Source organism: Chiroxiphia lanceolata, chromosome 4 (assembly GCF_009829145.1).
Source record: "Chiroxiphia lanceolata isolate bChiLan1 chromosome 4, bChiLan1.pri, whole genome shotgun sequence".
NCBI lineage: Eukaryota > Metazoa > Chordata > Aves > Passeriformes > Pipridae > Chiroxiphia > Chiroxiphia lanceolata.
In genome coordinates, this window is record NC_045640.1 from 74,196,349 (window position 1) to 74,213,910 (window position 17,562).

Below are 17,562 nucleotides of genomic sequence, written 5' to 3' on the forward strand. Positions count from 1 at the left end.
ATCGGCGCGCGCCAGCGGGCTGTACCATCGCGGGCGGCGGAAGGGGGGGGAGGACGGGGGACTGTACCATGGGAGACAGGGAAAGAAAGGGATAATTAACGTTAATAAACCCAAAGAGCTCTTTTCCCCGTGTATCGAAGGGAGAAAAATGCCCTTCTTTGGGCTGAACAGGGATTACAAATGAAAAAGTATTCTCAGCTACAGGTCGCCCCAGGCCGGGATTTCCCCATCCCTGTGTCCCCTCCCGCGGGATTCCCTGGATTCTCTCACTCTGGAGACACAGTTCCCGCTGTCCCCCTCCCTGCCCCATTCCTTTGGACACCTCCCACTATCCCAGGTTGCTCCAAGCCCCGTCCAGCCTGGCCTTGGACAGTCGCAGGGATGGGGCAGCCACAGCTTCTCTGGGAATTCCATTCCAGCCCCTCACCAGCCTCGCAGGGATAACACCGGAGCACGAGCCAGGACAACCCCCCCAAACCCAACCAGTGCAAACCCCAAACGCCCCTGGTCAGAAGACAATAACACCTTTTTAAAACACGTTTCACTGTCTAATGGAAACACACGAGAACAGTCTTTTAATTGGGGGCAGAGGGGGGCGAGAAAAAAAACCCAACAACAACTTGCAATTTTTAAAACAAGTTTGTGCTTGACAAGTAAAAAACAGTGCGAGGAGCTGCCGGGCCCCCGTCCACGTTTAAACACGGAAGGGTTGCTCCCATCCCAAACACGCCCAGTTCACCCCAAACCCCCAGGCCAAACCCCCCAGCTCTGTGCCCCCCCCCGCCCCAGGAACAACGCCGAGCCGTGGGTTTCTAAGCTGAAGGACAACCCCACACCCCAAGGACGAAAGCCTGGCGAACATGCACGGTGGGGACAGCCGGGAGGTGGGTGTGGAAAAGCGTTTCCAGCCGTTTGGTTCCACCCTGGAGCCACCGGCGCTGCACGAAGTTCTGGTTGGGGTTAGTGACACACCAGTGCTGTAAAGGACATGAGTAACAAACACTGGGGACTAAGTTACAGCAGAGACACCACCAGCAGGACTGTCCTTTGTCCCCGGGGCTACCCAGGAGCCTGCTGTGTTCCCAGAGGGCCGTTTGCAGAGGCTTCCCGTGTCGTTTCCGTAGGGAATGAGGCCGGTGTGCTGCCGCCCACACAGTGGTTATGGCCCCCCATGTGTACACACAGAGGGCAGGGGTGAGAAAAGCAGGGTCTGGAGCAGTTTTAAAATGGAGTTTTAAAGCAGCTGGCGAGAAAAGCCTCCTCCCTGGCCGACGGGGCGGGTTCTCTTCCAGCTCTGTCCCACAAAAAGTGATGTGGACACGGCCGTGTCTCCGCAGGGGACACGCTGGGAAGTGGTAGTTGGTGTTAGCTCAGCTCTAAGAGTTCATTCTCCAAGCTCACATGGTAAAGAAAATCTACTAAGACGTCCTGATGAGCGGGGACCTCTCCTCCTCAGTACTCTGGAAGAGAAAAACCACAGCAATTTAAAGGTGGCACACGACAGTGCCTCCAGCTGGGCTGCCCAGACCCCAGGCAGGGAAGGGAAAAGCTCTTGGCTCCTACTGCTAAGTACAATTTCCTAAAAAAGCACTGGAGTGTGGGTGGCAGCTTGGGCAGGGACCTGCTGTAGCACCTGACAGAGGATGGAAGGCCAGAACCACCCGGGGGATCACAAGGAGAGCTACATACTGCTGAATTACCTTTATTTGCAGGAAAAGCAACTAAAGCAAAGCAGAAAAAACATGGAATGTAGGTGTCCCTTTGTCATTTTGATCCCCGTGGAGCGTTCCAGCACATCCAGGAGAGCTGTACATGTAGGGTGGGGCAGGAATGCTTGGGACAGGCCTCGGGCAACGGGACAGTTTGATTCTCTGAGCTGCTGATAACACAGGCAGGCTCCAAAGCTCCAAGGAAAAAGGACCAGCCTCTCCTCTAAAGGAGCCTGGAGTACAGTTCCACTGGGATGTGATGGTACCCACTGATCTAGAGGGGTGGCTGGGTGCTCTGGAGGTTGTAAGGCAGCACTCAGGGAACACTAAACACACAAGACCACGCTAAGCCCACAGCAACTACAAGGACAAAACAGCCTCCTAGAGTACCCAGGCTACTTCTCTAAACAAAGGCTCCACAGTTTGTGTCATCTGAACCCCACTGACTTGCCTGTTAGGGTGAAATTCTGGCACCAGCTTTCACCCTGACAAGCACGTTAATGCCAGCGTGACACCTTGTGACAGAACTTTTCATAAACGGATTTACAAACTCTTCAGAGAAAACTCTCTACAGGCTGCTGTCTGTGAAATTCAGCTGTCTTTTGGCCATAAATTCAGAAACAATCCGCTGGCACAACGCGGCTGCTTCTCTACTGAGAACACTGACAGACTGCCAACTGAACCTGCCCTCAGATTTTTGCACGTTACCCTTCAGGGTCCTCTAGACAGGCTGATTTATTTTTCACTGCTGTTGGCAGGGGAATTAGGCACAGACACACGACCTGCCTTACCAGGTTTCTTAGATTAACTCCATTCCTTTGCTTTGGCGCGTTTATTCTGAGTCTATTAAAACTTCCCCTCCCTGGAAAGGTCATTTTAAACAAAAACAACATATAAAAACGCGTGCAGAGAGACACCAAACGGGTCAAATCGACCAAAAGAAAATCAAATACAGGCAGATGGGCAGCAAGGAAGTTCAAGTGCTTCTTACCTCTTCACTTGTCCCCCGGGACCTGCACACCAGCACGGTAAAAACTATCCCAAAGGCAATTCCTAGAGCCATGATTACGAAGGGGATTCCAGTTACAACACTGGCTTCCAGCAGGACGTGCCTGAGTTTGCTGGCAGAGGCCTCATCGATCAGAACACTCTGGAGCAGAGAGGTGAAGAAGAAAAAAAGAGAAAGAACTTATTTCTGTTCTTTATGTAAGATCACTTCTGCGAAGGGCAGGGAAACAACATTCCCTCAGCTCTCCATCACTGCTTCATTGCACCCTCACATATTCCCCTTCCAAGAATTCTTCCAGGGGCCAGAGGGATCACCTGGTCTGTATTTCCAAGGAAAACTGGGATGTTTAACTTTTGGATTAGGAATGGACTAATACAGGCTGGAATACTGGTGTGCATCATGAAAAGTAGTCCCCTAGAGTCCTCTCTGAATCCAGTTAATTCAGTGGTCCAACCACAGCACAGGAATATTCACAAAAGAGGGATCAAAAAAAGGTGTCATCTTGTGAATTCCCTCCTCCTCACCCGAGCATCCCCCTTTTCCTTGTGGCCAGTTCCTTTGAAACCAAAAGGAATGTCTGACTGAGGGTGTTCTGCAGGGCTGAACTCAACGCTATGGTCAACAAGCAGCAGGGGTGTGTTAGATAAGAAACAGCAACAGCTTCCTACCTGTCACTGTATAAAACAACAAGGAAAGCAGCATTTTCTTTTCAGGCTGGCTCACAGAGGGTGTTTTTGCAAGCACAAACACAAGGCTGCCAGGGCAGGACAGAGCTATTTACCTCGTTTATGTACATCACCGGGAAAACCAGCGTTCGGATGTTGCCCGTTTCACTGCGTCAAAAATAAAACAACAACCAAAAATTAAGGTTTGGAAACTTTTCAGCTTGAGGGTTGTGAAGACAGATTATGACAGAACAGCGAATGAGGAAAGTGTCCCTAAAAAACCTCTGGGCTGTTGCTTTTTATCGTTGGCTTTCACCTCCCTTACTGGGGTAGAACAAGCTCAGTCTCCGAGGTGAATCACAGGTTCTGGATTTGGAGAAGTGGCATTTTTGGGGATTTGGTGGGGAGAGAATGAGAGGGATCCACACGGAGTTCATTCCTAACTGAGTGACAGATTCGTGCCAGGCAGCAGGAATGCGAAGCTAAGCTGACTTTGGAGGTTACTCCTATTTGTAAAACACAGGAACTATTGTCCAAGCAACACGGGCACAGCAGCAAAAATCCCTCAACATTTGGCACACATGGAATCCCAGCTCAGGCAGAAGTTGTTACTGTGGCAGCTCCTGGGCACTGGGAAACAAGGTGCTGCTGTTCTGAAGGAACATCTCTGACTCTCCCAAGGGGATTGGCCAGAAAAAATACTCTTTAGTTGTTATAGCCAAGCTGTGCCAGTAAACATCAGCTGAGTAGGAGGAATAGCTGCCACACAGCACCAGTTACAAATAAAACAAGGTGTCAGGAAGACATAGGATGAAGGGGACTGTGTTTCTGCACAGCTGAGCTGCAATCTGGGGACGTGCCCCTCACACTGGGACACCCAGAAAACCAGCAGAGCACACTTGCTATCAAATAAAAATGGGGATTTTTACTCACATGTGACCTGGGATTCTACACTGTTCCCATTTGCAGGATTGCCCTGACTGCCAAAGCTGGAGTGCAAAGATTTCTCTCTCTGATACCAATGCAGTCACAGGTAAGACACTTCTCTGTACCTGATCTACCTGCCCTTCTTGAATACTGCCTTTACTCTGCAGCTGGAACTGCAAAATCTACTGGATCTGTGGGAAGAGGGGACACTGCCTCTTGTAACTGAGATTCAGCTGGATTTCCCTCTCTCACACCTGCTCTCTCCAACCAATATTCCATCTGGGCACTGCAGATGGAATTAATTCTGAACGCCAAATCAGCCCTGAGACATCCACCAGGCAGCAGGGAACACTTACAAAAACTCAGGTAATTTTCTGACGTGAATGTTGATCTGCATGCGCTTGGCTGCCCGCAGGACGAGCCCTGTCAGCTGGGGAACAACAGAGATCAGCGTCAAAAAAAACCAGAGTAAACACAAAAGAATAAGAACTACGAGAACACAGCAAGAACCTGGCACCAAACCAGACACCCAGCAGCATCTGCAGTAGACCTCAAGAGGAGAACTGTGGAATTTCCTCCCGCTTTAGCTGCACATAACAGCTTGATGAGTCAGAGCACTGTTTCCCCGAGCCAGGCAGGTCATGGCTGTGCTCTTTTCCTCGACCCACATTCGTGTGTGTGGGCGTAGAGGTCACTGTGGTACTGGTTTTAGCTGGGAGAGAATTCACTTGCTCCATAGTAGCTGGGTGGCAGGACATCACAGGGATGTTTTAGTTATTGCTGAGCTGTGCTTGCACAGCCTCAAGGCCTTTTGTGTTTCTCACAGGCAGAGGGTGGGGGAGAAGCTGGGAGGGGACAGGGACAGGACAGCTGACCCAAACCGCCCAGAGGGATCTTCCCTTTCCATCCAGCATCATGCAACTGGTACAGACTCCTTGAGGTCAATGGGACTACAATCGATACACCCCATCCAAGGAGGTGCTTGGATTCGTCCACAGAACCCTTGAAAAAAAGGCTGCACTTACAGGATTGATGTCCAGAAAAGTCTCATGGTATTCCTTGCTGGGATGCATGCCCTGTATGTCCTCTACAAACTTTGGATCCGCTTGGTAAAAATGTGGAGCTGACAGAAATATTGGAGCACCTGGAATGAGAAAACACAGAAAGTCACCACCTAAAAAAAAAAAAAAGGCAGAGCAGGTTTCAGGGAAGTCTTTGAGGGCCTCAGAACCGTTGCCACTGTGCCATTTACAGCGAAGGGAAGAGCCCACTCTGGAGCTACAAAACCAACTCCTTGTCTCCAGGACAAGCCAAGTTTTCCCTGGGGACACACCTTGCTTGCAGATGCTGACGTTGAGGACTCCGGTGCCGGGGCAGTTTCCCGGCGGGATGCAGAACCCGGCGTTGTCCGGGTTCACCGTGGTGTTGGCAAAGACCATGGAGGAGGGCACGAAGCGGTAGGTGGGGACGCCCGCCACGGCTCCCGAGCTGTCGTACACCAGGTACAGAGACCTGAAAGGAAGCAAAGCCAGGCCCAGGTTTGGCTAGTCCTGAGTTCAGACTAACACACATCTGATTTCGGATCGGTTTTGTTCTCCACAGACCGGGAAACGGGCGAGGGAGGAGACAAGGTGGAACGTAAGGAAGGAAACACCAGGATTTTCTGCTTCTTGTTGCATTTCAAACAGCATCAAGGCATGAATCTCTGAAGAGGGCAAAGTGGGTTCTCTAAAAAAAGCAGGGCACAGAGAAAGATTTTGGAGGAAAGAAGGTTCCCATAAATCCTTCCATTCCCCTTGTTACTAGCCTTGCAAGGCAGTCCAGTCTGTCTTTCCACTCAGCTTCCAAATTTTCCCCTTATCTTCATTTTGAAATAGCACATCCTTAACTTGCTGCAGATTGTTTGTTTTTTTTTGTTGTAACACTCTCATCCCTCACACCACAACTGTTAAATGAAATCAGGGAAGGAAAAACACCAGTCTAAACAACAAACCTCAGGAGAAATGGATACAAATGCTCTGCTTTAAAGTCTTAAGGTGTCTTCTCCTCACCTGCAGAAATCAGAAGAGAAGATATAAATGTTCTCATCTTTGCTAATCAGTGGGTGAAAGGATGTCCCATCTGTGCCATTGATCATGTTACACCCCTCTGTTGTCCACCAGCTCAGGGACCTGAAGGAAAGGAATAAAAGAGAGCAAGGGCTGAAAGATCTTTGTGCAGCGGTCAGGCAGTGCCAGCTCTTGGCAAACGAGAATCAGACCCGCACAGCGCTGAGTCCTCTTATCTCAACTCTGCTAACAAGAAAAGGGATTTCAAAGGGGTTTAAATTGCATCTACAGCCTCTTTAAACTGGTGCCAGGCAAGCAAGGGGCAGGTTCTGACAGAGGCCACACCACGCTGAAAAACTTACTCTTTTCCTTTCCACTCCACAATCCTGGAGAAGTTCAGGTAGTTCGTTTCCCCGCTCAGGAAAACATATTCTCCATCATCGGTTCCATTCATCTGCAAACAGAGGCAGGAGTTTTCAGTCCCTCCACTCATCCTGTGACACCTGGCTGGCCACTGCAAGGGGCTGGCAGGAGTCTGAGATGCCATCACTTCAAATCCACCCCGGGAGTGATGGACTCCCCCTGAGGTCTGTGCAGCTCATTCAACTCCACTTTAAACACAAACGAGGTGGAAGTGACTGGGCAAGGTTCTTACACCTCCCAAGGGCAGGAAATACAACACCAGACGAGCCTTTTCTCCCTTGGAAAACTGGCCCTGAAAAAACAGCCCTCAGCAAGAAAACAACCCCACAGAAAATAACCTGAGCACTGCCGACATTTCCGAGAAACTAGGAGTCCTCACAACCCAAAATCAAGTGGGGACTGGACCAAAATGGCTCCAGCACAGAAATAACATCCAATTTCAATCCATTACTAAGAAAATTAGTCAGGAAGATCTCCTAGGAGTTTGCACAACCAGCCCCACAAAGCCCGAGTTATCCAGGCAACAGTGGAAGGGTTTGCCCTTGGAAAGCTTATCCATACCTGATAAAGTGCATAAACAGATAAAACACTCACAGCCAGTGCCCAGACAGAGCCAAACCAAAGAGGGAACATCCTGCTACCCCCGCAGCTCCAGTCCAGGCACATCCCTCCCAGCTGGCTGACCACAGCGACTCTGTAACAGTGGCACTGCTCCCCATCTAAAGCACCATCGAGTCTGGCCATTTGGGTACCTTATTGAAGAGCCCGAAGACGGGGTCGATCTCGGGGTGCAGGACGTGGATGGTGGACAGGAGCCGGTCCTTGTAGCCCCACAGCAGCTCGTGGACGCTGCGCACGGTGAACAGCGACTCCTGGTACAGCAGCAGCAGCACCTCCGTGGCAAACTGGAGAGGGGTCGACCTGGTCCACTCCATGGCAGTCTGCCAGGGGGTTGGAAAGAGGGAGCCATGGTCAGGTTTATTGGGCAGCAAGTCATACCAGCTGCAGCCAAAGGCAGGCACGCTTCGGCACCGCGCGCGTCTCACGATACTCACTGCCCCCAAATGCAAATGTTTATTTCCTTCCCAGCTGACAATGTCGCTTTGCAACATGTCTTTAAGTGAGCAGTAACGAAAGAAGGGCATTTCTTTGGGCAAACCAACCTGTAGCTCTTCTCCTGCCGCCTGTTACAGTACATCCCAGCCAAAAATCTGAAGGAGAGATAATCCTGACCACCACTGAGGTGCCTGGGAGGAACTGAAAACGCAGCGTCTGCACCGTCTCCAACTTGCAGTAAGCTAAGTCCTATCTACGACTATATACAGGGCATTTTTGTAGCCATTCATAAAATCAGACATTTTTGGCAAAGCTGGGGAAAAAGTAGAGATGACTGCACCCTGCACCTGAAGTAAGTTAAACTGGGATGGGGAGTAAAGGCTTAGTCACACACCTGAGTATTTGAGTGCAGTCTGATTTCCTCAGGAAGCAGTGACAGCTTTAGATCTGCTTGTTCTCATGCTAATCCTTTCTGAGACCAAAATAATGGTCTGCCTCTGCTCACCAAAATGACACCTTCTTTTACCTAACACGATTTAGGGGTGCATCTTTTAACCTTCATTTCACTCTGAGAGGTCCTTTTCATCCAGCCCTGTCTGAAACTCCCCTGCTGCGGTTTTGTTTCAGTTTGAGCAGCAGACTTGGAGGCAACTTCTGCAATTCTGACAACATACCCCCAGACATTCCTAACTTTCCCATTCAGAAGTCAAAGATCCTCCTAAGCACTTGACACTGCAAATTCCCTAGTTTCACTTACTCATGGCAAACCAGCAAGCCTGATTTCTGCCAGCTCTCAGCACCAACCCTGCAGAGCTGTGAGGGGAGGGAGGAACAAAATAAGAACCCCACAACAGCCCAACCCAAAATTGAGAGCAGCACCTGCCCCAGACATGAGCTGCCTCTCTTGTTCTCCAATCCCACTTATCTACCACAAAGGCAGAGACAGGAGGAAGCAAGGAGCTGCTCGTTCTGAAGTGTGCCAGGACGATTTCCAAGCAGGAATGAAAGAGAACTCACCACTGCAGGAATATTTACTGTTCTGATCAGGTCCACTTCAGGGTCTCCAACTGACTTCTGAGGTTCAAATACGTAAGTCTTTGGGTTCAGAGCAGACACTTTGGTCCCATTGTCCAAAAACTGAACGTGGACTCTTGGCCTGTATTCCCTGAAAAACAAGAGAGTTCTCTAATCAAATTAAACAAGTTCCCACAGCATTAACTGCAATTCAATTATGGCTATTCTAGTGCTTTGAGCACAGAAAGGGTGGGATTTTCAGTGCTTTGGGAGTAGGTTCCCTCACTGACACAAGCTCCTTGTTGTGTCAGTGTGAGCTGAGTCAGACCTCATGGGGCACTTCCAAAAATGCCATCCCATGTGATAATTCCATTTCATATTTCTGCCTCATCTTTAAAAACCTCCAAGGAAGGAGAACAATTTCAGATGGTACAGAAGAATTTGGAGGCACCATATAGGGGATTGCCCTTGAAGTACAGTTTGAAAATGAAATTTTTGCCTCTTTGCTGCAGGTATAATTCACTCCCAGGCAGATGCAGGCTCCACGTAAGCCTCAGTGCCCTGACCTAAGAATCTACCAGAATCTTTCAGCTGGATTCACTGCACTAGGCACTAGGACTTCTGGGCTGACATGTGACACATCCACAGAACAACACTCAGTTCTTCTCCTCTAATTCTCAGCCAGGAATCCTGGACACGAGAGAAAGTCGACTGCATTTTTGCTGTGCGCTACCCATGGCCTGGGAGGTTGCTGCTGTTCCTGTCTAAGTATTCAGACAGCAGAATAAAACTCAGGATTGCTGACAAACCAGTCCAATTAGCGAGAAACATCAACTGCTACCTGCTGGCTTGATGAGGAAGTCAGGCCTTAATTACCCCGAAACACATGTCAGAAGCATAATTCAATTTTCACTGCCATTACCATTCTACGAACAAGAAGTCTGCAGCTCTGCAGAACGGGCTGGCTCAGGCTCAGCATGAGCCACACACGTGTCTCCAGCAAACCCCAAAAGAGAAATGGCAAAAGGCTGGCTGCTCACGGCACCCACATGAAGAGCAACACCCTGTATTTCCTAACCCTGCACTCACTCAAGAGCGACGTTCTCGTTGCTTTGCTGCCTGGGTAAAAGTCAAGTCACAAGACGTGAGGGTGAATTATTGTGCCAGCCCCTGTGCTCTGCTGTTCTGCATTCAGTTCAGATCCCAGATTCTATTCTGGCTGCACCACATCCAGCAATGCAGCTTCACAACAGGCTGCACTACCCTGCTCCAGTCCTTCAAATTGAAAGCAAACTGGAAAGGCCCACAGAACTATTGTTGTTAGAAACCAACCACTTCCCATCCTCCTTACCCAAACAGCGTATCTACACTTCCAGCCTGATTTGGACAGCAATCTATTTTATACCCCAGGGCTGGAACTGAGGGGATGGAAATGGACAGTTGTGAAATGCCTTCCTAAAATAGGCCGGGGGTAACCTAAGACACGTTTCCAGCTCTGGAGAGGAAAATAATACTCCCTGATGAGGGATACGAGTAGGAGGCTCTCAGATATTAAAGACAGAAAGCTGTAAATGTGTGCAAGACCAGACAATATTCCAGTGTTCTTTGGGACTCAGCAGGCTCGGGCAGATAAGCAGCTTGCACTTTATAATTAGCTGTTTTACATGCTGCCAATTCAACTTCCATCATTTAAAAACAGCAGCACGACTGCATTTTTGTTACAGAATCTACCCCTGCACCAACTGCTTTGCAATGTACGCTGGTCAAAATTCTGAGCTGCAGGAAGAGACCCCATTGAGCCCTCCCACCTCCTCTCTGTCGCTCACCGGATGTTTTTCCTCTGCTTCTCTGGCCCAGTTCACTTCCAGCCTTTCCCAAACACCCTGGTTTATAAAAACACGGAGCCATGTGCTTCATGTTAAGGCATTTTGGGGTGTTCTGCCACGTGCTAAACCTAAATGAATCTTCAGTGCTTCGCTACACGGGGCCTGTGAGAGCAGCTGGGTATTTATTCCCTGGCTCCAGCGTGCAGTATGGCTGCAACATCCTCCCTGCTCCCTCTGCTCCCACACGCCTCCTCTCCTCCCACCCACTGCTGACAGGCTGCTGCAGCGACAGTTAGGCAGGGATTAAAGGATCTGCTGGAAAAGGGAGCTCCACTTCCTAACTTTCCTCTATCAGACAGAGCACAGCACCAGGGAATCCTGTCCGGACATGTCACGCTGAGCAAACAAGCCAGAAGCAACTGGAACGCGCAGCCTCCCTCCCTCCCTCACACAAACACACAAACAGCTGGGGCTGTGGCGTGGGATGCAGGGAAAGGCTCTCCCAGCAAACCAAGCTTAGGCTGGGCCTTCCCTCAGGCACGGCCCAACCCGGCCAGCACACCACCAGCCCCATCCATCCCATGGAGCTCCTTCATGGATAAGGTGCAGCTTCCCAAACTGGGCTATGCGGGACAGCCGGCACAGACTCGGAGCTGAGGAAAGGGGAAAGAAGCAGCTGGCAAAGGGACTGAGCACCAGCCTGTGTGTTTTCCCGCAGCTCTGTTAGCCCTGGAGCTGCCCCTATTTAATCCTCCAGACACAGAGAACCAAGGACCAGCGTTACACTACACACACCGAAGGGAAAATTTAGGAACTTGAAAGCTTGTGGATCTTTTCTCTGGTTTATGTAACACCAGAGATTTTGCCAAAGTACCACGTGGAGTTTGCCAGGCCTAAACAGACACAGGACTGGAATGCAGAGGAGATAGGGGAAAAGACTGTTGGCAGAGGCAGAAACAAAGCTGAGGTGTGGGAGGGAAGAAACGGAAAGGCAGGAGATACCGCAGAGACCAAGGCTCTCGCTTTCGTTCCCTAGTATTTTTTTGAAATACCAACAGATTCTGGTCATTTTGCAGCTTAGGTAAAGACAACTCTAAAACCTAAGCAGGTTTTACAGTGAGGGTTGGCTGAGGAAGATCCCTGAAGTACCACTCCAACTGCTTCTCTGGCCGCATTTCACCAACGTGGATTGCGCAACTTCGGCTGGGAACTAATTCCTGAGTGAGCAGGAGTCACACTCTTTTTATGCAACACTCCTCTCCCCAGACTCTCAAACATCACCCAACTGTTTTTTCTCTCACAAGACAGCAGGCCAGGATGCAAACAGCTTCCTCTTCGTTCAGCAGCTGAGGAACAGCAGCACACCAGCAAAACCTCGCCCAAAATCTGACAGAAGTCACTGGCTTCATCTGCAACTGGCTGAGTGGGGTGTGACCATGCCCCCCTGGATCAACTTTCCCTCCCACATTAACAGCCAGGTTTTCTCCTAGAATGGGATCCCAAGTGTTCTGGATCCCACTTTTTGGCTTCCTCTCACACACAACAGCTTTCATGACACCTGAAAACAGCGAAAGGATCCTACCTGTAGGTGTATGGTCCTATTTCCTCTACAAGAGGACTAGCACCTTGGAGCACTTCCAAAGGATTTGTCACATTAAAAAAGTAGAACTGCATGTAGACTGGGGGAGGAGGGTCCTCCCAGGCTTCAAAGGTTTCCGTGCCATTCTTCAATACTGTCCCCTGGAACAAGAGAAAAGACAGGTTAGCTGATAATGCTAATGTAGATGCTGGATGATATTTACAGGAAAGGGAGGAATTCCGTGAGATTCTGTCTCCAAAGCAATCAGGCTTTGTTTTTCAGAGGAAAACCTGCAAGTGACAGAAACTCCTTTCCTGTATGTGTCCTACGATTCATACCTTTCCAAGGTCTTGGAATAGGGCCAAGATTCTTTGCCCTCTGCCTTTAATTACTTTCCTACAGCAATGGCAGCACATGCATCTCCAGACCCACAGTCTGTCAGTCTGTTCTGCAACCAATAAAATGTGGCCCTACAAAATCAAAGCTATAAATCATCGTTTTATAACAGAAGCACTTGAGAAATGAAAGACTAATTCCCTCACCTATCAGCACGTTATACAGAAAGTCACAAACGCTCCTGTCATGTTGCTCCATAACACAGGCCTCAATCCCTCATTTTATTACCATCCCATTTTAGACAAAAGTCACCCCAAACACGAAGCATCACCACCACCAAAATCAAGGCCTTTCACCCAGCAATAACACCGGGTACTGCTGCAGCAATCACGAAGGGAAATCTGGCTCACAGAGTGAATTTCCAGGAATAAGCACAAAGAAAACTCTGTCTTTGAAAACCACATCACCTGTAGGCGGAAGAAAGGGGGGGGGGAAATGATTTGCAATTAAATGGGTCTCATCAACACTTGTTCTTTTTATTCTTCAGAGCAAACAAGTCAAATATTGTAAGTGGAAGCTCAAAAGCAGGGCAGGCTGGGCAGCTGCCAGCTCTTGGTTGCTGTTTATGGGGTCTTATCAGCCACAGTTGCCTCAGGGCTCATTCTTGGCCTTCCCACTTAAGGAGCCGCTTTCTCTCTATGTAGACCTTAATTTTGAAGGATTAGATAAAGAGAAGACTGTTTCAAAGACAAATTTATTGGCAGGAGCTTGGGATGGCAAGACTATTGCTGAATGGCAGCGAAAGCCAACCCAGCCAGTGGCACTTTGCATTTGCAGACTGGTTTCTCCTAAGGATTAAAACCCATGTATTCTGTGCACATCACAAAAATTAATGTTATTTTAGAGCTGGTTCAGATTGACTCCCAAAAACCCCTCAAATAATGAAATAGGGTAGGCTCTTTTCTTCTGATTTTCACCAACTGTTACCAGGGATATTTGGGTCTATCACATGATATTACAAGGACATCAGGGCTTCTCCTTCACAAGTGGAGTCCATGCTCATTTCCAGTGTTGCAAAGCATCCTTCCTGCTGGCTGCATTTACCAGCCAGCCCTGAACTTGCAGCTCTCTCATTCACTGGTGTTTCCTTGTCTTGACTGTTCTTCACACACAGGAAATGAAAAGGGAGCTTTCCCACCCAAATACAACTTACTGGTAGCGATGCTGGGAAATGGTACTGAACGTTCTATTAAATTCCATTTTTTTTTTTCCCCTGGAACTCCAAAACATTTTAATTCCAAGATGTGCTTTCATGTCTTCATCTTCGGCAGAATTTAATTGCAACTTTTTAAGGTGATCAGGTAAGTGTTCAGACCAGCATATCTACATAAAATATTAGGTTATATTCATGAACTGCATATTTATTGCAAAAAATACGTAGGCATCTACCCAACAGAGAGCACAAGGCAACACTGCAGAGAAGGCCTTTCTCCTGGGGGCAGCTGATTTATTCTTGTTCATTATAGGTTCTTTCCCATTATTTTCTGGAGTTTCAGGTGCTAGGCCCTGACAACAAACAGGTATTGGACACCTGATCTGGGATGGCACTTTTAATTCACAAAAATAAAACCACAAATAAAACAAAGAGTAAGTTGGGAAGATTTGAACACCTTCTGGGAAAGGTGCTCCCACTGTCCTTGCCACTACACATCTGCCTGGGGATTTTAAAAGGGATGTGAAGTCTGACACCTGGTTGGATTTCCCACTCTTCCCACACCCCCTCTGTAATCCAAGATCCTGCCTTTGGCTGGAAAGGGTGCTGTACACAACCCCCTGCTGAAAGCAGAGCCATCCTCAGGGGTTCACAGGTCCTGGGTTTGGACACACAGGGGCTGCAGTTGCTCCAAAATAAAGCTTTGCACTTCAGCTGCACTTGAGACTGCACAGACAGCCCTTCCCTGCGAGTCAGCTCTGCTTCAGGATGGCTGGGAAAGCCCTCAAAGGAACAGGAACTGCTTGCAAAAGCTGAGGTCTTGCCCCATTTCAAAGGCAAATCGAGATTTGTCTATTTGCACAAGGTTTTCTAAGCTACACACGCAGTTACACAAGAGACAGCAGCTTTCTAGACTGCACACAAACGAGGAAAAGCTCATGTGGGATAAAGCACATGTGGAAAGCAGCCGGATCAGCAGAGTGACTGGGAGCACACTGCTCTGGGGCTGTGAGCTGCACTTCCACAGCCTGTGTGTGGTGTGGATCCTGGAAAAGGCCAGCAGGCAGTCGGCGGGGGAGCCAGCACGCCTCATTCCCTGCAATCCAGACCTATGCCAGGACGAGCCGGAGAGCAGCAAGCAGGAAAGGACTGAGCTCTGGAAACTTTATCCTGCATTACTGAAAGCCCTGCTGAGCGAACACCAACTTGCTCTTACATAACCCCCCATTCCGGGGAAGGAGCAGCAGCCAGGAGATAATGCGCGTAAGGAGGATCACGCCTAATTCCCGGCAGTCCTCCACCAAACCACTGCTCCTACCCCGCTGCTCTTTGGATGAAATGGACCTGAAAGTAGAATTCTGGGATGCAGAGGATGGCAGACTCCTTCCCAAGGAGAGCCAAGGCCCGGGAGATGGAGCTGTGCTGAAGTTTACGGGCACATCTCAAAGCGCCAGGACCTGCTGTAAGCTCACTGCCGACCTAAAATGGCACTAAACCCAAACTGATTTAAGTTAAGACAACACGGTTTCTGTGGCAGGAAATACTCCCTGTCCACGGTCCAAAGGGAAGAACAGTAGGTTAGGAGATCACAGGTGATCTGGTCACCAGTTAAGAGGACAGCACTTGTCAAACCCCTGCTTTTGTTCACAATGCTGGTCTCTCTGTCAGAAGAGCCAAGATGATATTCCTCAGGCCAGGAAGAGAAATCATTGTTTATTTACACAGGGAGTTCCTAACAGAGCTGACCCTCCTCACTGGAGCACAAGATAAATGCATGGAGCCACTCTGGGAGAGAAACAAAAGCCTAGAGGCAGAGCAGGAATAGTGCAGGGCTCTGCACCCCCAGCAAGGCCAGGATGGGTGTCCCCAAGCGTGGAACGACAGGGTGCAATGCCTTGCTGCCATCACCCAGCCTGGGAGACACCACGTGCTTCAGCCCATGGCACCTCTGGCCGTGCTCCAGAGGCAGCTGTAAACGGAGCAGCAGAGCAGGCTGCGAGAAATCTATAACAGGAATGGCAGAAAGGAAGGGTGCTTTTGGCGTCCCCTGCTCCCCCTGTGTGCTCCTGCTCTGGAGAGGCCTCCTCGCTGCAGCTGCTGCACCACAGCCTCAAGAGGGATGATTTTTATGCATATTCACCCAATCTCTACTCAGCCCAGGGGCCAGTGCACTGTGAGCTCCATTCTGAGCCCGGGGGGGGCAGGGGGGGTTCACTGCCCGAGGGGGGGGGGGGGGGCTGTCACTGGGCACGGGGGTGTTCACTGCCCGGGGATGCTCCTGCCCCCCCAACCAAGGCTGGTGCAAGGAGGGAGCCAGCCCGCTCCCTCCCTCCCAGGGCTATTTTCAGCGGGAATAAAGCGGTAAACAAGGAGCGGGGCGGGCGCGCGGCCGCGTTCTCTCACCTGCTTCACCTGCAGATCCACCACCGTCTGGAAGACGTGCGCTACCAGCAGGGAGATGCTGGCGATGAGCAGCGTCATGGCCAGGACCCCCACGGTGACGAGGCACAGCGACTTCATGGCTGCGGCTCCTGCTGCTGCTGCTGCTGCTGCCGCCGTCGCCGCCGAGCGGGGACACCCCGAGCTTCGCCGGGCTCCGGCTCCGGGGGCGGGCGGACACCGGGCCCCGCCTGCCCGCGCCGGGAGGAGCCGCCGCCTCCGCCCCGCGGGGCTGGACCGCGGCTCTCCCGGGGGATGCTCTCCCGGGGGATGCTCTCCCGGCTCACCGGGAAAGGCTGAATGTGTCCCGAAAGAACTGAAGGTTTGCTTCCTGCCCGTCGGCCCTGGCGCAGCCGGAATCTTCCCGTGTGCCGGCGACGGGAGCTGCTAGTGCGCCTCGCTCCGTGCATCGTCACGGGCTTTGCTGGGAAACGAGCGGAAAAAATTCTCCGGCCAGATTGTTAGGGGAAAAAACTTGTAGGGGACGTGAAGCTTCCCAGGGATCGGATTATGCCACAATACAACGCGTTTCAGCTGCCACAGGGCTCCTGTGCCATCACCGAGCTTCCAGCGGCATTAGCGTTTCCCAAGCCCATGAGTCAGTTCCCTCTCCAAATCACGAGACTGGCAGCTTGCCAGCAGCAGCCTGATCCAAATAATGCCTTCCCTAGCAGAGGGCGAGTGGCCCATCAGGTGGATTTCCTGCTGAGATGGACTGAAATAATTTTCCTTTATAAATTTTTCTTCCTGTCATTGTGATTGCAGTAACAGTGTTATGTTAACATGTGCCCTTCTGGGTATTTTTGTTTAGAAAAGCTTCTGAGGTCACATTTCACAGTTGTTTGGAAGACCAGAACTTTTGTGGTTCCACCCAGGCAGTAATAAAAAAAAAAAAATAATAAAAAAAATTGTTCTGGCAGCTTGTTTTTATTTAGATTCCCATTCCAGAGTGTTGTTCTTAGTCCTGTTTCATCATTAGCACTCAAAAAACCCCCAACAAACCCACAACCAAAACCCCCAAGCAAGAGAGTACGTAATTAGAATCTGGTTTTAAAAGCTAATGTAACTACAGCAGTAGAATTCTCCCTTTAGAAGGAGTCTTCCATGGGAATTCTCTCTCTGAAACCATAAACCTTCCCTTCCACCATAAAATATTGGCCTTTGGTGGGGACCAGCTGCAGTGACAATGTTTACAAGGAGCTCGCTCCTCCTGCAGCACATGAAACACATTTTCCACGGCTGCTGAAACAGTGCAATGGAGAAATTTTTCTTGTCTCACCTCAGGTAGTTTTAACTGCTCCATGACTTCTGTTTTCCA

The 17,562-nt window shown here is 50.0% G+C and overlaps 1 protein-coding gene across 2 annotated transcripts; it reads right to left on the reverse strand.

Annotated features, from left to right (window-relative positions):
• Positions 1 to 549: 549 nt before the first annotated feature.
• SCARB2 (scavenger receptor class B member 2) lies at positions 550 to 16,418 on the reverse strand. Of its 2 annotated transcripts, XM_032685598.1 has the most exons (13): positions 16,209 to 16,418; positions 12,260 to 12,417; positions 8,855 to 9,002; positions 7,534 to 7,722; positions 6,721 to 6,812; positions 6,362 to 6,481; positions 5,644 to 5,822; positions 5,336 to 5,454; positions 4,667 to 4,740; positions 3,500 to 3,551; positions 2,701 to 2,859; positions 2,501 to 2,571; positions 550 to 1,460 (listed from the first exon to the last, which is right to left on the reverse strand). In XM_032685598.1, the coding sequence occupies exons 1-12, from the start codon at positions 16,323 to 16,325 to the stop codon at positions 2,542 to 2,544; spliced, it is 1,437 nt and encodes a 478-aa protein (XP_032541489.1). In that variant the 5' UTR covers positions 16,326 to 16,418; the 3' UTR covers positions 550 to 1,460; positions 2,501 to 2,541. The 2 variants fall into 2 exon arrangements, with proteins under 2 accessions (XP_032541489.1, XP_032541488.1); XM_032685597.1 differs by lacking the exon at positions 2,501 to 2,571.
• Between the last annotated feature and the right edge of the window lie 1,144 nt (positions 16,419 to 17,562).